We start from the raw sequence: 24,805 nt of genomic DNA, 5'->3' as shown, positions 1-24,805 counted from the left end.
TTTCTGCTGCACAGGAGTCTTCCTCCGCCTCCATCACGTCTTCTTCCGTAGCCCCTCCCAATGTATTAGCTTGTTATGCCATGAACAAGCAAGGTTTGCTTTGGCAAGTGTAGATATAAACATCTGTTGTGCGACTTTGAAAATTAGAGATGTCTAAGTCAGTTTTGACTTGTCAAAATGTAATTTCTACATGTGATAATATATTTGTAAAATGTCTTAAATTAACATATTAGACATATTATGCAAATTTTCAAGTTCATACATTTATTTTGGGATTACTGCTAGAATTGTTTTACATGCTTTGTCGATCAAAAAACGCATCAGTTTTCTCATACTGGCCAGTGCTGAATCACTGTATTCCCCCTCTGAAGCGCTCTTTCTTAGCTCCTGTCTCTTTAAGACCCCTCCTGCCGAACACCCAGTCCCCTCTGATTGGTCAGCTCACACACGCCTGAACCAGCACAGCTAGCAACATCAGAGCAGCTGTGCAAAAAAGATTGTGCCAAAAAAGCAGCTGAGTACATTATGCAAATGTGATGTCATGGTGGCGTAATGTGATGTCACAAAGTCACGGAATTTAAGCCGGGACTACTGATGAGGCGTTTCAGGAGCGGTATTTTCTGTGGGAGAGAGGAGCCTCTGTTGATGCAGACTTTGACCTTTTTAACTTTCAAAATCTTTACATACACATGAACTTATGTGAAACACTGAAGGAGAGGAAAAAAGCGAAAAACCATAACAAGTCTCCTTTTAACATTTGACACCTCAAAATGTCATTTACACCAGTGAAAACTAAATTGCTGCTAGTCAGGCCGACGTTACAAAAGCTTGCTATAGTCACAATCCTTTTTTTAACATGTGGAAATTTAATTGTAGATATCTATAATTGAATTAAAGAAAGGAAGATCAGTTTTGACTAGTCAAATTGTAATTTCTAAATGTGAAAATATAATTTTACATGTCAAAATTGTTTTACAGAAAGCTTAAATTTACATTTTTTACATGTTGAGATGACATTTACATGAGTGAAACCCAAATCCCCTCAAGTCTGCACTACTTATTAAATGTTAAAAGGGGCTTGCCAAAGGTTTGCTAGTGGAAGCATAGTGAGTTGCTCCAGCTGAGTGAAGCCATGCTTGACTAGAAGAGGCAATAGTAGATAGAGGAATTGCAGGTGAAATATCAATGAAAAAAAAAAAATCCACTATTGCTTGCACAGCCGGCAGCATTAAAGCATAAAAGTATGATAAGCATGAGAGTATCTGGGCGGGAAATCAGCTCTGAGCAAAAAAAAAAAAAGAGTCATGTCCCTTTAAGATAATATGCAAATGAGCGTGTATGACTATGTGTTATCGTGCTCTGCAAAATGTGCATTCAACATGGATTATGCATAGATGCTAAAAATAGTAAAAAACAGGAAAATGTTCCAAAATCAGATGAGTCATGTTCACTCAGCTCAGCACTTGGACCGGTGGTGTCTCTGAAAATGGGTAATAATAAACGTAATAAACACAAGAGAGCTTTGGTAAGACTGTATATACTGTACATTAGATGTACTCGTGATGACACAGTGACATTTCACCCACTGAGCATTAGTCAGTGTCTTGTCCCCAGTGATTGGATCTACTTGCCAAGTGTGCCTGTGATCTTAACCTCCCAAGCCCTGAAGAAATCAAAACGCCTCGATCTCTTTGGTGTTTTCAATCATGTTAATTATAAAGTGAGAAACGACTGAATTAACTCAGGAGATTAAACACAATAACAATCAACAGCTGGGCAGGAGCAGCCCGTGCTGTATTTTCTGCATGAGATATTAGACTTCACTCTTCTTGTGTGTAGTAATATGGGACGGTGGAAGCTTCCTGTGCTGTACTACACTCCGGTTCTCTCGCACACACACAGATGCACACATCTTGTCTCCATTGTTTCCGATTGAACCGTACACTAATGGTGAAGCTTTGACACTTTGACCTTTCTCCCGCGCTGCGTTTGTTCTACGCTAGTCGAGAATAAAAGGCTGTCCAAAGACGTAGGTGGGAGGAAGAAAAGCTGGGAGAGGAAGCCAATTGCCAGTGTTTTTTCGAAAGTGTCTGTGTGTATGTGTGTCTCAATGTCACGCACTGGGGGGTGGTTCCCTACCTCGAACACACACAGACTCTCCCCCTATAGATGCCCTAAATCCACACACTGTTGGTACGTAAAGGAACAACCTTGTGCATATTGACCATAATAGTGGGGTTTGTGCTCGACTTCCTGCTGTTATTTTCTTTTTTCTCTTATTTATGACAGGGCTGAATGTCAAAAAGTTGTGTAAAGCCACTTCCAGGTTGAAGTTGTTTTTTTTTCTTTTTTCAGAAACATAAGTCATAAAAGAAAATACAGATGCCTCAGTTTGTTGTTTGTCCATTTCTTGTGTGTGTTTTCCTTCAGCTGTGTGAAGTTTGAAACCTCAGAGTGGGCGCTCCTCGCCGTTCCCTGCTAAAACATCACAGCGAGCCTCATTTTCAGTCCATGCGCTCAAGCTGTCATCTCCCCTGCCGGCCCTAAAGTGGGAACGCAGCACCCTCATTGCCAATTAAACTCCAATCAACAAACGAAGATGGAGTGAGACATCGAATTACATCCAATATCCTCTCCCATACTCAAGCCTGTCTTTGCCAGCCACAAATTAGCTTACAAATTAAGGCTCTGAAGATGGGAGAAGTCGCGTTGCCAGATAACAACGAAGTAACATCCTGCTGCCGTCTTGATGTGTCGGTCCAACTTGGATCCAGCTTCCTGCCGACTCTTGATGTGAGGAGAGTTTTTTAGTTGAGCTTTTCCTGGTTGAGCTTCGACCATCCATTTCAATCTCCATTCAGAAAGCTAGTTATTAAGAAGGCTTGATGAGTACCCATCTCGTAGAAGTCTGTTCCGGCTTGATCCACGTTTGATAATGAAGATGTTGCATGGACAACCCAAACATAGTTAATTAATGAATTAACTCAAGCTGAATTATAGATGAGGGAAGGTTTGATTAATTGCTTCTTAGAACCAGATTTCCTCTTCCAATCTCTTTTCCAGCCCACTCGATTGGCCTCTCTGCACGACTTGTACGCCAGAATTTGCGTTTTTTTTGCGCCGGCGTGCACGTATTTGAGCGTGCGTGTGTGTGAGAAATCCAGCAAGAGCGCACCGCCGCTGCCAGCGTGTCTTTCTACGGTTACAGCGAGGTTTTGTAATATTATCCAGTCAGATGTTTAATAATTCATACTCTTATATTGGGGGTTATCTAACACATGACAGGCAGACAGTGTGCAGCTCTTTGAGTGGTGTCTAGGGGCTCCTCTCACTGTGAAGCCTATCAGAGAGTCATCACCGAGGCACCAATCCTTAGCTCATCATTTCGCCCTCTTTATTTGACTCCCGTCTCCCCGGAGAAGCGTGCGAGCACATGTTTAGCATGCACACACATATGTTTTCGAAAGCGACACACATGTGCACGCCGGTAACATCATTTTGTGTGGACGTCCCATCCGTTTGTATGTACTGTATAGTGCATGTGTGTGTGCGTACGAGTGCACGTGTTTGTCCCGTCTGCTGCAGTTGCTGCATCGGGGCCTGGTGTGTCTAATTAAAAGAAGCCTGCTTGCATTATTCATGAGGCTGTAATTATACATTCCTTTTGCTGATTCCCAGTCAGAGGCATTAAAAATAGATCTGAGTCTCCGCGCCCCGCCCTCCTAGGCCCCACTTTCTCTCCGTATTTTGACTACGTCTCTCCCAGCATCTCTCTATTTATCTATCCTTCATCAGTTTTTCTTCCATCTCTCATTGTCGCAACTTTCTTTTTAAAAAAAAAAGTGTTCCGTGCATCACTCCTCTCATCTCTCCCATATCTGCCCGCCTTGGCTTCATTCATGTTTGCTCTGATGTTCCCGTTTGGGATTCGGGCAGAACATTCCTCTGACAGTGTCACTCTCGCTCGGCTCTGCGGCCTGAACTCCAGTCACATCAGGCCAGAATTTCGAGTGGAATATTTTGAATCCGCCGTGACATCTCGGCAGAGACACTCAGAAGAGCAGAGATATTGCCGGCTCTGATCAGCTTAATGGGGAGAGTGTCTCCTCACAATAGACAAAATCGCTGCCCAAAAACTTCTCCCTGACTTTTTTTATTTATTTATTTTTTTTATTTGCATGTTTAATCCACAAAATCTAGCATACTCAAATGGAAGATGGCTTCCGTAGTGTGGATAAATGGCAAACATGATAATATTTGGTATACCGTATGTGCCATATGTTCGAGCAAGTCATCCAGGAACTTTTCAATCAATCAAACATATGAGCCTAAACTTTTGGAGATATTGTCTGCTGTGCAATCACACGTTAGTTACCTCTGGCAGTGAGATTTGTTTGCCTCACAGGCAGCAGAGAGTGCATCTTCCACCGTGCAGGTTATGAGCTGCTGAGGTGTTTGTGCATACATTTACATACTGATGAGGCTGATGCTGAAATGGGCGGGGATTCTCTAAGATCTGCCAATCACAGAGCTCGTAAGATGACTAAGTGTAATCGCTGCCTTTGGGGCGATGCTCTCAGTCGTTCCCATTCTTGTTTCAGAAGGTGAGAAATGGAGCCACTCAGAAACTTTATCGCCCTACGCCACATTTCAGTCTGTTTGTGTTGGTGGGGCTGTATTATGTAAATGCAGTCATGTATTTTGAATTGGCTTCTCACACTTCTCACATACATGTATCCCCTCCCCCTATAACCCAAATAACCAAAAACAAACTCACACAGGGAGCAGATGCTATAAAGAATATGCTGTGTGTTGGTTCACAGTATAGCTAGTTGGATTTATGAGAATGTTACATTATAATCAAAAGTAAATGGTGACAGACTCGATTCTAGTATATTAGATATTTTAGAAATAACAGGTTGAAATGCTGAGAACGACCTGTGCAACCGGTCACACATCGGTGCCGCTGTAAGTAGATTGGCGTTCAACTGTTTTATGCAAAGATTGAACATTCTGATGGGGGGGAAATTGTTTCTAGCTGAACCAGAGCTAAAACTGTAAAGCTATGTTATTCAGAAATGATAATGTAGTGAACGCTCCATCACTTAACAGAAAACAGAGGTCGACCGATGGTGGATTTTTAAAGGCTGGTGTAAAAACGGGAGTTTGGAACAGGAAAAAGCCCACAGCTGATTGATCAGCCAATATCCTACAACCCATTGTTTTACCTTCCATTTCCTGTTATTGTCTTTTTCCCCAGCCTTTCTCTGTGTACAGCTGTGTTTCGTGACTTAATCAGCTCCTGTGTTTTTCCTCACTCTTTGTTGGTTCCTCTGCGTCTCTTGTGCTTGTTATGTTCTGTACCTAGTTGTGTTCCCAGTAAGTTTTTGTACTTCATTAGTTCCTGGATTTTCCCCTGCCTGCTTCATCTGTTTTATTGTTTCCTGCACATTTTGTTCTTTGGATTACAGATTGCTTTATTAAAGCTCACTTTTTGTTTTTCTACCTGCCCGCCTTGGTGTTTTGTATTTGGGTACACATAACATGTCTGCTTCCGCTGATAATGATTTCTTATATAAATGATTATTGATATAATTGGTCTCCCCACATTTGAATAAAAGAAGGAAATTAATGAAATGAGAAATTCAAATGCTTTTGACTAAGGTATCCTATCCTAACTATCTCCAGGGGGCCCTTGAAAGAAGAAATAACTCTGATATCTGTTGTCAGCACAGTACCATTATTATTTGAGTAGGGAGTTAACTTATGAGGGAGCTTTTGAGCAAATGTCTTATTTCAGGCCAAATAAACAGTTTTCTGTATGCATGCGTCAGTGTTGCCTCCCTCCTCGCTCCAGCACTCCAGGGCTAAACTGCTCTTCCTGCTTTTGAAGCTGTTCTGTTGGTCTGGGCCTCTGTTGTTACTGATGTTGTTGCCGTTGCTTTGGCTGGAAGGGTTTTAGAGGGTTGCAGGGGGAATTCAGGCTGGGTAGACTAACGTCACGGCTGACTGAAAATGCAAAAAAAAAAAAAAAGAGCGAAAAGAGGAGGTGGAGGAACGGAGGAGATGCAGAGCTTTAGTGAATGAAGAAGGAGGAGAGAGACAGACAGAGCGCATTCACCGAGTAGCGAGTGAGCATTGTTTGATCTTCGACATGCCGTCTCCCTCCTGCACTGTATGACTCAACAGCTTTCTGCTGGTGTATTCCCTCTCTTTCTTTCTTCTGGATAGTTGAGAGGATGAATAGATGCGAATGAGTCAGAAAGCGCTGATGGGTAGAGAAGGAATGAGGGCAGAAATTGGGCGCAAACATAGGAGAAAAAAAAGAAGTATGGAGGGTAACTAGATGGGAAAACGGAAGGGAGAAAAAGCAGAAAAGTGTTCGGAAATAGAAATAGTCGACAAAAGCTGAGATATTTTGGCAAGGATCCACATATCAACATCCCAAATTTTGTATGATGGTTGGCAGAAAGCAAAGATTGTGTGGGAGGGGTTCACTACAATGTCTTATCTATAATTGCTCACGTACTATTTGAAGGTCGTAACTGTGTTTAGCACTTTGTCATCAGCACATAGAAACTGTAACTAAGAAAATGCTGTCTAGCTGCAGGGAAAACATGTATTTCTACACCCACATATATGTTTGACATTACAGAAAGTCTGTATTTACTGTAGTAATGTCACTTTAAAAAAAAAAAAAGACGTATGCTTATGTGCACAGCACAGACGATAGGTCTTCAACTCCTGCCGTTTGCCCTGGTGGAAGGGATTCCCACGCCCTGCTGCAGGGGCTTTCCGCATAGCCACAAGAAGCAGGAGCAATAAGCCCCACTATCACATTGTGTTTCCTTTCAAATACTGATCCCAGAGCAGAGCTGTAGCCCCCACGTACAGCGTTCAGGGTTAGAGAGCAGAAGTGGGAAGCAGCTCACAGATCTGTGCCTAAGGGCAACGAGCTTCTCAGAGCCAACGCCTCAGGGAGAGAAAGCTAAGCCAGCATAAGCTACTACCATCTGCCAGCATTGGCTTAGGGCTTCTGAAAGATCAAGTTTGAAAGTGAGAGAGGTGTGCAAGTGGAGACATCTCTTTTTCATCCTTCTCTCTCTCTTCTTCTAGTAGTTGCTTCCAGATGGAAATTAAGCTATCCAGTAATGATCCTTAACTGCATGGATGCCAGTGCTGTGAGGAGGATAAAGCAGAGGACTTGTGTATGTGTGTGGTTTTGTGGATGTGTTTGGTTAGATCATAAAGAGCCTCTCCAAGGCTCAAGCAGAGTGTTCCTGTCCCCTTTCTGCAGCTCGCCTTCATTCTCTCTCTGTATCTCAGATCAATGGCAGGTGAAATCAAGCGCACATCCGGGGTCCTTGGCCCCTCTCCTACCTGCTCCTCCCTGGATGTCCCAGCGCCGTCCGTTGATAAATCGACCACTGATCGGCATGCTTTGGACGCACGAACATGAAGAGCTCTCACAAGTTTACACAGTGGGAGACGAGGTTTCTCTCACTGGGGGTGGGGGGTTTTTCCTGGCAGCTTTAAGGGAAGGCAAACATGCCAACAAGGGCCCACTGGGAACTCCCATAACAAGTCAAAGGATTTGAAGAAAGTGCTACACACAGCTCTCACTTTATAGTGAGCTTTTCTGATTAACTTTCCCGCTGCAAAATCGTTTGGTACACCAGAGGGTGACTTACTTCTTTCAACTTGATGGTGGTCTGTTTTTAGAAGCGTGGCTTCAGAGTGGCTTGGATGGGATAGAGTGTGGCTTTCACCAACAATTCCCATAGACTATAATGTGGTTGCAAATTAATCCAAAATAATAAAAAATATTAATAAAAAGGTCCAGTGTGTCGGATTTAGTGGCATCTATGGGTGATGTTGCGTGTTGCAGCCAACTGCACTCCAATTGATCAGCAACTGAAAAGCTGAAAATTTGGAGGCAAGTTCAGATATTTTTCAAGGTAAAACAACACATTTGATTACGCGCTGTTTGTTTCACTTCTAGATGTGAATGTCTCCAAGATGTGTGTTAATATTTCTGAATTAATGTATGCCTTTCCTAATCGTACACCATCAAAATAGTATCGTGTCAAACTGTAACTTTAGCTGTTCAAATCAAACCTATTGTTTTACCTTGAGATGTGGTCTGATGTCTCCATGGATTAAACCATCCATTGTTTTTTATAGTTGCTTATCAATCCAGATGCAGTGAAGTGTAAGTTGTAAGTACAATTTGTCAGATTGCCTACGTTTACATGACTTACAGACTTAAAACACAGCAGTATGACGTTTGAGCTTCCCACCCTGAGTGTGAATATGGTCTATTGCTTAGTTTGTCCGTTCTGGGCTTCGGTGGAAACATGACGGACTCGCTGGAAAATGATGCGCTCCTTTTTGAAGATACAAAAGACTCATTCTAAAGCACATTTCTCTTGTTCAGGTCAATATACACTAATAAAAAACATAATTATGAATATAATATTAAATTTCAGAAAAATAGATTCTTCTAAATCCTTCGCACTGGACCTTTAATCCCAAGTCCTAAAAGTACTTGTCATTTAAATCTTTGGCAGGAAGTTGCTTTGTTCAAAAAGTTCAAATACTCCCCATAATTAATATAACTTGACAACCCTCAGAGCTGTTTTCAGGACAGATGTCTGCAAGTGCAGCTGTGATATCATGAAGCAAAACCACTAATGAAGAGACAGTGAAGTGACACAAAAAGCTCGTTACCAAATCACTGCTGGCACATGGCTCAGTGATGCTGAGCAGGAGACGAGCAGCCAGAATATGCTTTGTTGATTAGTGACATTTTCACAACTTTGTGCCTGTGTTGTTTATTAATTGTTTTCATTAAGGAGGAGTTACTACGCAGCCATGGTTCCTGTTGTTTTTTCCTTCTTTTTCCTCCTTCTTCTTTTTCTTTCATTCACTGCTTATTTCCGACCCTCAGTTCTCGAACCCTGCTTGTTCTAAATGGTCGGCTCGGCGGGCGCAATCAAGCTCAGGTCTCTATTCAGAAACTTTATTATTCATCCCTGATTTGTCAAAAGCCAGCGGGTAAATGATTGAGCCATGACTTCGAAGCAATGCAGCAGCTTCTGGCACAGTGCAGCAAAACACTACTCAGCTCTGCTGCTCACTGAGCCACGGACCAAAGTTCTCATTCCGTGTCTTCCTCTGGCGGTCCCTCCACATTAGATCATTAATCACAGAGCAGCGTGGAAAGTAAAGAGTCCAGAGCCGGGATGGGGGCCTGGGGTCAGTCGATGGTGGCCTCTCAAGCCCATAAGTCTCTGGCTGGTGTCATTATTCCGACATTGTTGTGAAGGCGAGAGCTTTTGATGCTATTGATTTGGCGAAGGAGAGGAGAGATCGATGCACTTGCTGATTCAGTGGCGTTACAAACTCAGTTCAGCTGCTTTTGTCTATATGTGTGTTAATGAAAGGTGTGTAAGTGTGCAGTGTGTGACAATACTAGTCTGCATGTGTCCCCCTGGTCCAGTTAATAAATTACATATATGTGACACTGAATCACAACACAGTGCTGTCCTTCTCCCCAGAGGGGGAATACAAACACTCTTACACAAAGATACCAGCTGTACACACAGGTATGGAGGTCCATAAACACATATGTTTGAATCAGTTGCTTTTAAAGTCTCAGAGTCTCAGATTTTCAGCCCAATGCAACTACAAGAGATCAAATTAAATGAAATATATCCATATTCTCACACATGAAATCATACACAGTCACAGGCAACTGTAATGGTAATCTTCTCTGTATCCACCCCCCGCGGGGCTCTGATCCTTTGTGGTCTCAGTCAAAGCCTCACGTTTGAAGCTCTGTTCAAAGACAGCCTACCTGCACAGCCCAGCCGGATCCAGACGAAACCCCGGTGTCTTCCACGATATCTCCCGAACAACTCCTCCCTTCACGCCTCGCCGCTCCAGGTTCAGCTCGGCGTGTTCACCCAGAGCAGAGAGGTTTCCCTCTTGGGTATCGTCACAGACAGGCAGAAGGTGGATGAGTATCAGGCGATCACCTTTATTACAGGAGTTTAGATAAGAGGGAAGAAGGGTTGATTTGGTGTCATGGATAGGCAGAGGTTAATTTGATATCACAACATAATTGAGATAAGTTAAAGGAGGCATTCAAAGTGTGGCATATGTTGATGTGAAGTTAAAGATGTCTTTGTACTGTGTTGCAGGGTGCAGGGATAGCTACTGAAGTTAGCATGCTAACCAGCTAGCCCCCCCCCCCCACACACACACACACTTTCACGTCAGGCAGCCAACTCCAGTTGAGCTGGGCCCCATTGCTCATGTTGACTCCCCCTGTGCCCCGAGGTCCTGGTCCAGGCAAACTCTAGGGCCACTGGCTGCACGACTGAGTCATGAGCTGATTAGCCAATGTCAGCTAGCAACGGTTCCTCCGGTGACATGCTGCCCCCAATGTTTTTTAATCTCCCCTCAAATCCTGGCCCGACAAATTACACCTATAAATCACAATACAATTATTGTGAGGAAAACATCTAATGTCCTTAACTGCATGTGTCTCCTGATGGAAAGAGTATGTTTGGGCGAGAAAGAAGCAGGGAGGAATCATTGAGTATAAACCGTTAGGATATCAGTTGGAGAATATATAGCTGCTGGTGGTGGTTTGAAAATAATAAAAGGGCTTTGATGGTGTTAAGGCTGAAAGTTGCCTCTGTGAAGTCTTTGTGCAGTAATGCAGAGAGTGGTTTTCTGGGCAGCTGCAGCTGCTCGCCCAAGATCTCTACCATGTCTCTACCATCCTGTGCTACAAAGAAAATACTGTTTTGTTGAGCCAAACCAAAGCCAAAAGCCCACAGATTTTTTTTTATTTATTCATTGTCCGATTTGTTTTATTTATTGTTTTGGGTTTATTTTCTCTATTCTCAGTTGAAAGCAGTATCTGAGTTTCTTCTTAGGCTGAGAGAAAAGATTGTCTCTGATGCACACTTTGATATTATGTACAAGCAAACAGAATGCACACAATGCCCGCACATGATGGCTCGCTCGAGCTTGTTTTAGGTCTTGTTGGAAATAAATAATTTCTATAAAATACCACCATCTTTAGCTGTGCTAGCAGCATAGCAGCGTCTGTCAGAAACTGAAACATCTCACCAACTTTTGAAATGTGCGTGTCCTACTGGTCGGATCATCATGAAGTTTGGTCCAGACATTATTGTTGGCTGCAGGATTAATTTAATAACTTGATCTCTTGATTTTTCATTTAGTTGCATAACATTTTCAATAAACTTCAAAATTTATAATATATAATTTTAGCTGTACATTGTTGTGTTTAGCTATACATCTTTTTGTTTCATTGTTTTGGATAAGGGACCTCTAGTGGCATATATTACATACTGTGTGTTTAAGAGTTGCACTGGGTAGCCTTGAATGTTGTTCACACTCAGAGGAAACGTTCAAGTTTGACTATAGAGCTCGGAACGCACGTTACAGTATATGTATTGGTGCTCACTGTGAGCGAGTCCTTATCTCCTGCATACTACATTTACTTGCCATTGGTTCAACACCAGTGATTAAACAAAACCCCAAATTGATGACAATTTGCATTAATGTGGGTCAGTGAGGCACTCGTATCTGTTGCCGCTGACACATTTGGTTATTCACGCTTGTAAGTTGAATGTTTTGCCTCGAACATCAGTTCTGTTATTTGTGCTGAAGTCACGATCTGTATGTATTTTGTATAACAGAGCCTTGTGCCTTGTGTCACTTTGTATTATGTACTGAACTTCCTTTTTAAGAGTTCGTTTCAAGCTGTACACAAAGTGGCTGTAAAATCATAATGTGCTGTCTTCTCATGCACATTTCCCTCCCGCTAATGTGCCCTCTGCTCACCAACACACAGGCATCGGAGGAAGATGGATAGTGAGGCAAATAATCCGGTTAACTTTCCACGTGTTTGCAGGCAGATATTTTCTCTTTAATGTGTTTATCATGACTTATGAGTTCCTCTATAGCAGCCATTAACATACGATTACCATCACAGGGCTAATGGGTTTGTCTGTTGTTCCCCCTCCTGCTCAACTGCTTCATCTCCTTTTCTAAATCTTTCTTCATCTTTTATCTTCCCCCTTTTTAGCATTTGCTTCCTCCATGTTTCTCTCTGTCTTTGCTCTCCATCATTCTGTCTCTCTCTCACGCCTCCTCTCCTCTGTGTCTCCACTCTCGGCCCCCGCGGCTCCTCAACTCCCAAGCCAGAGCCTCACTCCCACACACTGCTCTCCATTATTGCTTAATTATCTGTGGTCTGTCTTTTGAATAATATGCTATCCCTGATTCTCAGTCCCTTTCCCTTCATCGCTCACATGCTCCGTTCTATTTACCTCTCTCCTCCCCTCCTCCATCCCTCTCTCTCGCCTCCTTGACATCCTTCTGTGGCATCAGAGGACTTGTTTCTGAATGCCGAAGTTTTACCGCCTCCTCAGAGCCCATTGACTCTCCCTCTTCTGCTGGTTTATATAGAAACTGAACCGTATGAGAGACAGTGGGAGAGCGAGCCAAAAGCCCACGTTAAGTCTGGTTTATGTCAGCTGGCCGGTTCGATGCAGGACATGTCTTCTCTCAGTCGACGCGTTTCTTATATCGACTGCACCGTCTCTGTCTGAGGCACATTATAGTAACACTTATTAATTTAATCCCACTGTCTTCGTCTCTGCCAGCAAGAGAGAGTGGCAAGAAATCAAAGCCGGCGCAATTTTTTCCACTTCGATGTTTCTGTTTCCGTGCACCAGCCCATTAGGGAGCTCAAACGCTGTACTTTACAAAGTTAAAAAACCATCTTCTGTCGTCTCCATACCCCCGCAGCTCCACGAGGTCATCGGGGAAATCAATAAAAGAGAGCCGACATTTGTTTGCGCACGAGCTGTTTTCTTGTTTGTAAGCAATCTGTCTGATGCAAACATCTTTCTGATGCGCGTGCGGCTCTGCGGTGCCTGGCAGAAAAAATGGATTGGTGGTGTCGTCACGGCTCCGCTCGTATCAAATACACACAAACGCACCACTTTGTTCCACTGTAACTGGAGGGGTGTCCCTGCTTGTTGTCTACATTGTTTGTGGCTGATCATTTAACTAAGGATACCTGGGGACATCGACTGTGGCAAAGCAGGGGGAGATGCTTTTGCGGTTCTGTAGTGAATCACAGGATTTATAACGTGTCGTGTTTGATTTCAACACTGATGCCTTTGCAGATGGTTTGTGTGTAAATCCCAACAGAACAGAACTGAGTGGTATCAAACACTCAGATCTCCCTCCATGCCTCAGTGTGTTTGCTGTGAAGTAAAGGGTAACGTTTTCTGCTGGGTCGTTAAAATGCGACATGCTTATTTACTATCCTACAGTTTGTTGTTGCTTCTTCCGTGTCGTTTTTAAGCCCCAGTCAATAACGAGTCCCATTCAACAGCTGACCTTTGGCTTCGTAATGCTTCTGTTTACCTTTTACTGTCCGTTTGAGCTAACGCAACACGACTGCAGTACAGCAGTGTAGTACATTATAGGAATCAATAACACAAATGGCCCACTCACTTACTGCCTTTATGACTCAAATAAACCCCGGAGGGCAGTTTATTTAAGGAACTGTTTACACTTCATGAAGTCATTACCAGCAATGCTGTACATGAGGTCACGAGCCATTTTACATCAGGCTGGTCAGTGCAGATTGGTCATAAAAGTATCTTTCTCTGTGTCATCAAAACACACACTGAGTGAGTTTACATGCACACCATGGTTTTTGGAGTATTGTCCATGTTTTGGACACTGACATTCTTGTTTGTAGAAACCCGGGATGTGGCATCTAAACAACTTATCCAGGTTTTTTAACCGGGTTTTTCATGTTCTATATAAACACCATATCCCAGATATAATCAAAAACAGGATAAGGCTCAAAAACCAGGATATCGATACACATGTAAATGCTCGTATTGCCTTGTTATTAAAGGTTACCAATATTACACATTAGTATGGAAATTTGTCAGATTACATGCAGCTTCCTCTGGAGCCGTAAAAGGTTAGATACTACTGTTAAATTGGTGGAGTTACCCTTAAATCCTAACTGCAGCCGCCAAAGAAGTGTTTGACCTATCTGACCTAATAAAGTGTGTGTTTCCTGTTTGTTTTTTGCAGGGTTGGTCAAGCTCGGAGTCCACTGTGTAACATGCCAGAAAGTCGCCATAAAGATTGTCAACCGTGAGAAACTCAGCGAGTCAGTACTAATGAAGGTACGTTTACAGCTTTCAGTCCTTTTTTCCTTCTTATCTTTCCATGTATATGTATGTGAAGAAGGCAAGGGCTAGTGAAAAAAAGTCATTTTCAGTGGGCATTTATTGTGTACCTGAGTATCTATGCATTATTTATTTGTCTAGTTTTTATCAGCCACATTGGCTCTGTTCAAGTCTGGCTGAAGATCTTTGTTGCGCATCACTCCGCTCCCACTCTCCCAAAAACCTTAATATGCAGCAGCAAGGTGGACTGAAGCATCACTAGGACTGTGACTGAAGAGTGACGTCCCAGAAAAAGTGCCACCTCTGTGAATACAAACTCTGGGCTGACTGCCAGCTAGCATTTAAAAAAAAAATCTAAATTACAAGGAGTGGAGTGCTTGAGTGGATTTTAAATTTCTACATAAATCAATGGCTGATCTTGCAAAAATGTTTGAATGCGAGTGATTTATATCATAATGAGCCTCATGAAGAGTGGAATCACTGACTGAGTTAGTGACAGCGCGGCTTTGAGGCTGCTGATTTTCATCCTTTTCAAACGTTGAACTGAAGGAGTCAGCTGTTTGGCTCCCCTGCCAGGAGTCTGAGCCTCCAAGAAACCTTGGGGTAACACAACAATAAAGCAGATTTTCTGCAACTATAATTACTATATACTCACTCCAAAACACTTCACAATCTTCGGGGTGAAACACGTCTATATATAATTTTACTGTTACCCACACAGCCTCTTTTTTTTGAAGGATTTTTTGTATTATTATGTCCCCGGGATCCTGCTGGGCAGCTCTATTCAGTGCCCGCTCAAAATTGGCATGCTGCAAAATTGGCCCTCGTGTTGATGGAATAGTTGTAAAGGGACCGAAGAGAAACAGGAAGATAGAGGACATCAAGATGCTACAACCTGAAAATTGTCTTTCACAGGACACACGCAGAGAAGGAGCACCCACAGTAATTGTTTGCTTATGAGCCGGAAAACAGGAAACGCTACCTCACAGTACAGGTTATCTGCAAATGGAAAATCCCTCCGTTTTGCATCACTTCTGCAGCAGCTTCATTAGACTTTAGATGAAAAGCTCTCTGTGCTCGGATATTGCTGTTTGATAAACAGTCGGTATTAATCAGCCTCTCGCTGCGTCAGTGTCTCACCGACTTTTTCTCTCATTCATTGCTCTGTTGCTCTGGAAGAAGTCGTTCTCTTTCCGTCTCTTATTGGGCTCAACGGGCAGTGTAATATTTTCATGAGGGGGAAGACAGGTCATTTCTGTTGCCTCAGCACTTGACAGAAGTATTATTAGTTATAACAAAAGTAGTCGCTGGAACTATTGTAACAAGTTGACAGCAGAGGGGGAAGGTGGCAGGATAATGTCCCGACCCAGGTGTTTCACATTGGGCTGTCCTGCAGAGGTAAGTGATAGTAACAGATGCCAAACACTGACAGGTTTCCGACAGGACTGAGGCTTTTGCTGAAGCTGCAGTTCAGAGCCAATTACTGAACTCAGCCATTGTCACACTTCTCTCAACTGCCGGCCCCTGGTGAGTGTGTGGTGTGTGTGTGTGGTTGTGTGTGCAAGCATGTGCCGTTAGGGATTGAATTATGTGGATGCCAAGGACGACGAAGTTCCACTGAAAGAGACAGTTTGTTGTCTTGTACTTTTGGTAGTGGATGCCAAAAATCAGGACCAATGACCATTATTTTCCTCCGCTAAGGAGGTTATGTTTCCATCCATGTCCATTTGTTGGTCTGTTTGTTTGTTGGTTGGTTGGTTGCACGTTTGGCTGGTTTGTCAGAAGGACTACGCAAAAAATACTGAACATTGCGAGAGAGGATGTTGTTAGACATTTTTTGCTCATACTGCACAGTCTCTCAGGGTATCATGCATGGATTTGATGGGTTGGGTTTCTTTTCATTCTGTGAATTTAGTGTTTTTTAGGCTGTAATGTGTAAATTGAATCGGCCACCTTGAATAAATACTCCAACAAACAGAGGCAGCATATCACCAGAGTAACTGCTAAGTGCTACTAACTGTGTTCTCATTAAACATCCATGACTGTAGTTACTGTGAGCTTGTTCACTCAGTTAGCTGTGCAGCTAGCCGGACTATCAGGGGTGTGTTGGTATGTATACTACTAGCACAGGAGTTTTGGGGCTGCTGGGAGAGAGGTTTTTTCTGGCCTGGGACTAGCTGTTTAGCATGCTAACTTAGTGATTAAAATATCTATCTCTCTTTAACAGAATACATAGACATCTTTGACATTGCATCTTTACATTCTGTTGATAATTTTAGTTTTTTTTTGTAATGTTTTCAACTTTAAGGTTAAGAATATCCAGTTACAAGCTTTCTCATATTATAGCTGAAATAACCAATGCAGTAACCAAATACTGATTCATACTTAATTGGCATAATTTTACAGTTTGATATGAGTCATGTGAGCAGTGTGTCTTCAGATGCTGCTTTTCTGTTTTTTTTCCAACTTTATTGAGTAAACAATACACATTTGTTTTGGTCTGAGATGCTGGTGATGCCAGCGAATGTTAACCTTAAAGTTTCACCAGCACAAATTTCCGCATGTGTGCTTGTGTGTTTTTGTGTGCTTATATGAAAACCGTGTATGTGTGATCCTATGTGTGTGTTTGTGTTATTTGTCATTCCCCTGTAACACAGCTAAAATCCAGCATTTCACAGGGTTTGTAAATCTCATTGATGTACTGAAAACACGCAGCATTGTTTCGGTTTTGGCATTTCTGTGTGCTAATGTGCCGATTTGTTCATTGGCATCTGATATAAAGCTGCTTGACACCTCAGTTATAATTCGGTGCCTCTGTGCCAATGTACTTTGCACCTATTTACAGTAAACTAAGAGTCATGACCCACTTGACCACACTATTGGTGAGGTCATTTGTGCAGTTCCCCTCTAGTTTTGGCTCTCCGACTCTGTGGACAGGTGTTTTCTGACTCAAATCCAGCCACTTTCCTCGTTTTCCCCTTGTGTTGCACTCCACAGTGTGATGTGTTCTCCGGCCTGCCTGTGTGGCTGTCAGACTGTCAGAGTGATCGGGCTGCACTCCACTGCAAGGCTCAGACTGTGAAATGTCACCTTTTAATATGCTAATGTCTCGGGTCCCCATGGTGCCATTAGGGAGGAATCTGACTCTCCTGGACAGGTGTGTGTGTGGGTGTGTGTGTGTGTGTGTGTGTGTGTGTGCAACACTGCTGACGACACACACAATACACTCATACAGGCCGTACACACGCACACAAGAGTTCATAGGAATGTGTCATACAGACACATATTCATATGTATGTGCACGGACACATCCTCCATGACGCACATCATCCCTCTACGTCTGTCCTTCCCCCCGTCTGGCCTTGGAAGTCAAGGGGTCTGCGGCGATGAGATGACGGGTTGAATTAATTGTCTCAGAGTGTCTGGCAGAGAGGTCCTTCCTCCTGTGTGTTGAACTATGTATAACTTATGTTGAACTTCTTAGTCCACAGCCCCACAGGCTACGACACCACGAAACCAGAAAGACATTGAATTGTCTCGGATAATGAATTCGTCTATGAACTTCTTGTCAGTTTGTTGTCAGGGAATGAGCCTTGACTACTTCAAAGAGCAAGTGCACCACAGTGTGTTTTTTTTTTGGTTCAGAAAACCTAACAATGGAGTTAGTTGAATAGTAATAAGAGTCTCCGTCAGTGCGAAGTGTCTGCCTGCCATGTCAAACCATGAGAAACAGACAGAAAGAGCATACACAGTATGTGCACATATGACAGTATGTCAGCAGTCATTGGCACTGAGGCCAAACAGAACTCAGTGTGGCGATCCGATACAAAGAGAAGCCCAGAACCAACACTGTATGTGTGAGCGTGTGCGTATCTCGAGGGAGTAGTTAATGTTTCTGAAACGCAGCCAGAACTCTCTCTCTCTCTCTCTCTCTCTCGCTGCCGGCGGGTCGAGAGAGAGAGAGAGAGAGGCAGGGAGGGCAAAACAGAGCAAAGCTCAGGAGAGAGAGATGGACATGCTGTGAGAAACCCTGCTGAGACGAGATAACACACACGCCTTAGTAGGTACACCACGTCTCTACTCACACATCCTGTCAGCAGTGAGTGTTTTGTTCTTGAACTATTAATGTGACATTCAAACATATGGTATGGCTAAATCGCTGCCATACATACTATCACAAAGACAAGTTAGATTTTAAATAATGATTAATGATAAGTAAGGAACATTCTGTTTTTTGCACACTTCCTCCAGAAGAAGGTCAGGATGAGCAATAGAAGATCTATTCCTAAAATGTTCCTGTTTATTGTAATTAAACGAGCCGTCAGGACTTTAAGACTTATAAGGTTGTGATGTCACAACAGACAACACCCACAGCTGTGGTTGCAAAAAAACACTGGCAGAGCTGTTGGTAGGTGGAGCTTTCCTCAGGCCTGTGAGAGCCGACCAATCAATGCAGACTGCTTTTTGGGAGCAGGCCTTAAAGAGACAGGCACTAAAATGAAACGTTTGGACAGAGGGCTGAATAGAGGTGCTGCAGCAACGGACGTATTAGAAAATGTGTTTTTTGCACATGATCATAATGGACCTTTAAAAGATGTCAATACAATACCAGCATGTTGGTATTTACGAAAACAAATATTTTTCTCAGTAATTAACGTCAAGAAATATAAATATGTTTTTCTACAAAACCAATTTTATCATTGCACAAAATGCCAAATTCCTCGATGTCACTGTCCGACCACAAGGCACCATATACAATCTTTGCCTCAGTTAACAAGAACTAAGTCTCAAAAATCTGTTATTTCAATTAGGAACTATTTAATTAATGCAATAAGTGATGAGGCTTAATACAAAGTCCTACGGACACAGTTAATTAACGTGTAGGGCTTATTTAAAAGCAACCTAACATGACCTTGGGGTATTTGCCTTATTTGCATCCTCTTAGCCTGAACACACTGTAGTGTAAATCCCTTGTGCATTGGAGACCCACAAGCCTGTTATTGCAGCTCTACCAAGTGCTTACTGTACAACTGATGGTCATGTTGATGATGATGACATGGTGGAAAAAATTGGCACTCAGTAGAATCTTACCGCTGCAGTCAACTACGGTCTGACACGCTTTCCCCGAGAGCAGAGGATTCACTGTACCATATTTCATACCATATTACCTATCATTATGCTGAGCGGAGCAACTTCTCTAATCCACAGTTTAGTCCCGGGGTGAGTAATTTTGTTGCTAGCCGCTAGCAGTAACATCTAGCAGAGGGAGCAGGGTATCTTTAGCATGCAGCAGTTGGTAGTTTGCTGTTGATGCCGGCTCTGTTTCTCCCTCTGAGCCAGTGGGCTGGTGGCGGCTGCTGCTGTTGGGATAAGGACGACTAATTAGCCAGAGTGACTCTCTCTCCTCCTGAAGCAGCACGACTTCAAAGTCACTCTACTGTCCCCGAGCCCAGAGAGAGAAAGGACGAGAGGGAGAGGAGGGAAGAAGTGCGGGATGAAGGGGAGATACTGTAGGAGGGGAGGGAGGAGTGTGTATGTGTGTGTGTGTTGTGTGTGTGTGTGTGTGTGTGTGTGTGTGTGTGTGTGTGTGTGTGTGTGGTTAGAAAAGGATGGTGAACATGAAGTTAGAACACTTTGGACGTCTTGTGAAGCAGATATCTCTACACTACTTTGCTGTTTCTGATGGGTTTTTTAAGCGTGGCGGGGTTACTTGTGGTTTGCCGACTCTGTCCTTGATGTCAAAGCATTTCAGATGAAGAAACTGTGAGAGAGAGAGAAAAAAAAAGAGTTTGGAGATGGAAAAGTATGCAATATAATTGCCCCCCTAAAGCAAACAATTGAAGGGGCCATGTTAAGGACACTGCGTGTAAGAGCCAACAAGGCAGCACATCAGCCAGAGGAGACAGCCATGTTACCTAAGATGGCATGAACTATTCTGTTTTACCTTTATTTGACCAGGAAGTCCATTGAGATCATATATCTATTTTTACAAGAGAGACCCTGCAGGTAGCCGTCATACACAAATATTAAATGCAACGTATATCATATACAATAAATCCACAGGTAAACAAAATAACAGCCATTCAAACACAGCGGCCTCAGCAACCACATGCTTCCTTCACCACATTCTGTATGTTGCTCTTAAATTCATCAACACGTTTCTCATTTTAGATCTTTTGCATGTCATGCCATCCCCAAAATGCATACATGAAAATGCAGTTTTCCACAGGTCTGTCAAAACCTGAGGCACATTAAAAAGCAACCGCTTGGAGGAGTTTAGCTCGTAACGGAGTTGAGACGGAGAAGGGAAGTTCACCCTGTGCTGTTTTCTGCGAGCAGTCAGTGACTCACCAAATCATAAAGAATGTAATGGTGAGTAATAGACTTTGCATCTGTAATGAAGTGTAGAGTTTTCATTATGCACTGAATTAGGGTTGTCAGGATTTCATTTCTAAATCAATTTTAAATCAAAAGCAATATTGGCCAGTCTCTCTGTACTTGTTTCTCCACTCGTGTTGAGTCCAGTGCACGTCTGAAGAATAAGAAAACAACACCTGGCTGCAGGTCCAGAGACGTATCTTGTGTGCGGGATGACGATCAACTGACAACGCGGTAGCATCACAGGATTATTAGAATTTGTCTAACCCTGAACTGCAATAAGTCACCAGGATGAAGTCAAGCTGTTTTTGTAAAATAAATACTGTTATCTTTTCAGTGAAAATGTAAACGACACGGCATTAAAACCTTTTCTTGATCTTTACCTTTCAATCCAAAGTCCAATCGAATTGTGGACTTGGGGAATCGTGACGTCGCTACACTGAATCAAGGCTCCGTAATAAAAAAGATAAGTCACCGTAGTCAGGCGAGAAAGAAGCTCCCTCAAGTTTTCTCTTGGCATTAAAAGTAAAGCAAGATTTATTTCTACAATAAAGGACATATTCCCCTTTGAGCTTCCTAACTAGATTGGTAAATTGTACGTTGAATAAAAAGTTGTCATCTAAACCCAAGTGCTTGTATTAGAGCACCGTCTGAAAGGATTTACCATCAGATATGAAAATACTAAAATCATCAAGCAGTATTTTGAGAAGACCATGAACCTCTGAGCATTTAGAGCCCATTTTAAACACAGTGGAGCAGTTTGTAATGACTGTCATGCAGTCTAAAACTTTAAAAGCACATGGGTAAATACTTTTAGACCGATGCGATCATATTATTTATGTAATCTCTAGTTGCATATTGTGTCTCAAGTCCAAATAACAAAACATGAGGGAAAGTTTCTTGTAGGTTGACTATATGACACAATGCGTGTCCGAGTTCTACATGCACAGCATCAAAAATAAAACCGTAGGACTAAAAGGGCAGAGAGAATCAAGGAATAAAGGCAGAGTACACCAACCGACAGAGATTGTGGTGGGCGGGTGAGGAGCAGAACGCCACGGCCACAGATGAATCACACAAGGTCTAATCTTATTATCCCAACACCTCCCTGACAGCACTGTAGCTTTCTTTCTCCGCCACCTCTACTCTTCCCTCCTAATGATTATAGATTGGCCGTTCTCGCCCGTCTCTGTTGTGCCGCGAGTGGGCTGGATATAGAAATGCCTCCAACGCGCACACGTACCGCTTTAACTTTATGTGGTGTGCATACATGTTTGTGTGTGTGCGTCTGTGCCGCTGCAGACGCCACGCAGGCACCCCCTTGAAATAAATGGGTTTCATATGTTGTGCCCCCTGCGCGTTGATCCATCAGCTTTATATGGCGCTGAGCCAGAAGCCAAGGCTTCGGCACACAGTTTGATCTCAACTGGCTGATTTCTCTCTCTGCTTCTTTTGCTCGTTTCTGCCTGCTGATGTTTACATCCAAATGTCGGGTTGCGTTTTTTTTTTCCAAGAAGAATTCATGAAATATAGTTGTGTTGCTCCGTTTGGGCTCGATCAAATATAACTCTTTGACTCTTGATTAAAAGCTATATTACAGAGCAGAGCCATGAGAAAGTTGATGCATTTCCACTGATAGTTTTTTCCTCTTATCATAAAGTATTGACCAATCTGTCACTCTTTCTATTGTCACAATGTTTTTTCCTCTCTGTCCCGTCTTCCTTCATTGCTTTCTGTAAGAAGCGTAATAATAATATAGATTTCCCTGAACCCATAAGGCCTTACAAAGCGTTTTGTCTGTTATCAGTCAATATGAAGGTCACTCAGCTTTCTGCATCCTAATTTGGTTTCCAATCACCACTCCCAAATCAATGTGTCCACTTTTTTTTCTCCGGTCTTTATTGAGTGTCGATGAAGCTCCGGCGAAACGGAAATGGGCGATAGATTTTACCTACAGGGGCACAAGATGTTTGGGGATCGGGGGAACGTCGGCTCGGAGCTCTACCTGTGTCACATTATGTTTCCTGCTAAACACCATCGACTGAAAACACCAAACATTGAGTTTTACACAGTTTCTGCCTGGTAGTTTTGGGATCTAACACATCCTGGAGAGAAGTGTAAAACTGTTAGTGCTGCTTCTCACTTCGGTGACAAAGCTCATCAAACACACGCGGTGTTGTTTGACTGATTTTACCTCTCATATGTCTTATCGAGATAAAACAGAGATGGAGCGCAAGGCGAAGTAATGAAATGGAGGATAGCAGAACAGAAGATGCAGCGGGGATCCCCCATTGAGCGCGACAGGAGACAGACAGACGTCTAAACCGATGGCATTTGTTTCTCCTCTTCAAAGGCACAAGCCGCTGTGTTGTCAGTTAGATGAGAAAGCTCTGTTTGCTTTTTCATTTGTTGTTGCTTTGGTGTCGCTTTTGTTTCTTGGACTTTTTTTCCTCTTTTCTTTTGTTAGGGAGGGGCACATTTTATCCAATTCTTCTAACCTTAAGTGGAGTGATGCTTTCACAGGAGATCCGCAGAAGTTCCCCTTCAAAGTTCAGTTTTCAGTTTCTATGCCTTTGTTTATCTCTCTGTTTTGCACTGGGATTTCCTACCTCTTTATATCACCTGTGGACCCACTGAAGTGTATTTTGCGCATTTCCTCTCTGCCGCTGGGTATTGTGATCATCTTTTATCCGTCTTGTTTGAGTAGGGACTGATAATTGAATAGGTACATCATGTCCCCTCGAGAGACATAAAAACCTCATTTTTTTATACTTTCAAATCTGTCTTTGTCATCTCTTTTTACATCGTGCTGCTTCCATTTAAAGACACAAACGTCCTGTGGCCTCCATCTCAACATGCTGCCTATCAGTAGTGTTTGTGAGTGATTTTATTCAGCTGTATATTGTAAAAAAAGAGGAAACGGTCCTATTCATTGTCAGTGTGTGTATGCAAGTGTGTGTATTTGTGGCAGAGCTTTGCAATACTATAAATGATGGACAATGAAGTGTGTCACAGTTTGTGACAACTGTCATCTCGCTGGCAACATCAATGCTGTGATTTGTCTATTCATATACCACTGCGTCACTGCAACTGCCACTACATACATACAGTATGTGTGTGTGTGTGTGTGTGTGTGTGTGTGTGTGTGTGTGTGTGTGTGTGTGTGTCAGCATGCATCTCTAACTATAAATGACAACGTGAATGGCAGCTCCATGACCACTGTCTAGTTGCTCAGAGTCAACAAAGAGGACAAACTCACAAATCTCCACACAAAACCCACAACTCCCCCTTAAAAAGGTTCTGTCTGTCCTCTCGCTGCAGGATTTGGTCCGTAATAGTCTCACATCAGACGGGCAGGGTTGTGGGGGTGAATCACAGCTTGCGGACAAGCATGTCACAAAGAGCGCTGCCAACAATGCCGCTTACTTGCCCACTTACAAGCGCGCAGGCTGTGTGCACACCGAAAGTGTTCTCAATCCCAAACTGGACGCGTTCAATACGAGCACACACCTGATAATGATGCCCAGAAAATGGCTGCAGTGTCTCCCACAAAACGGCTGTGTACCTGTGGCAGCGGGCAACTCTTTTATAATCGCTTTAAAAGTTTGCCTCCATAGTGTTTCTCTCTCTTCAGTATGTTTCTGCTCTGTTGACTTTCTTCATCAGCAGTAAAGTTACCAAAAAACACACTCCGCTATTTGGATTTTTCACTCCTGATCCCGTTTTCAAAAGATCAGGTGAGCCACACGCGAGGTTTTTAATCATGCAGCTTACCAAAACTATCAAAACCAACATTTTACCGAATGACATTGCAACAGCCAGGTGCACTTACTGTACAAGTTTATGTGAAACAACCCCATAAGTAGGTCTACATAAAACAGGAGGGATGTAAAACCAGAGAACACCTCTTAAAGAACGTATCAGTGATGTGATACGGTTTGTTATTCTGTTGCTGTGAAGGAGAATGTTTATCACATAAGTTACCTTGAATTGAGAACTTACTAGTAGAGCGCCACTTTACTGCCACTAGAAGGGTGAATGATAATACAACTCCTTATATCCTGCTTGATATAAAGACAGTTCTGCGTTGTGCAGTAATGGTTATGGCAGAGGTCTATGCATGTACTCACAGAACTGGAGTTACATCCATGTAACTCCGTTCC

The 24,805-nt window shown here is 42.9% G+C and overlaps 1 protein-coding gene across 1 annotated transcript in view; it reads left to right on the top strand.

Moving 5' to 3' along the window:
* Positions 1–24,805, top strand: part of brsk2a (BR serine/threonine kinase 2a) — a 179,121-nt gene that overhangs the window by 88,225 nt on the left and 66,091 nt on the right. Inside the window, exon 2 of the mRNA XM_073472160.1 lies at positions 14,167–14,261. Within this exon, the coding sequence (XP_073328261.1) occupies positions 14,167–14,261 (95 nt within the window). The remainder of the gene's footprint in view (positions 1–14,166; positions 14,262–24,805) is intronic.

This window comes from Pagrus major, chromosome 8 (genome assembly GCF_040436345.1).
Source record: "Pagrus major chromosome 8, Pma_NU_1.0".
NCBI classification, from domain to species: Eukaryota; Metazoa; Chordata; class Actinopteri; order Spariformes; family Sparidae; genus Pagrus; species Pagrus major.
Note: the sequence above shows the minus strand (reverse complement) of the source record. Positions and strands in the feature narration are given on the sequence as shown.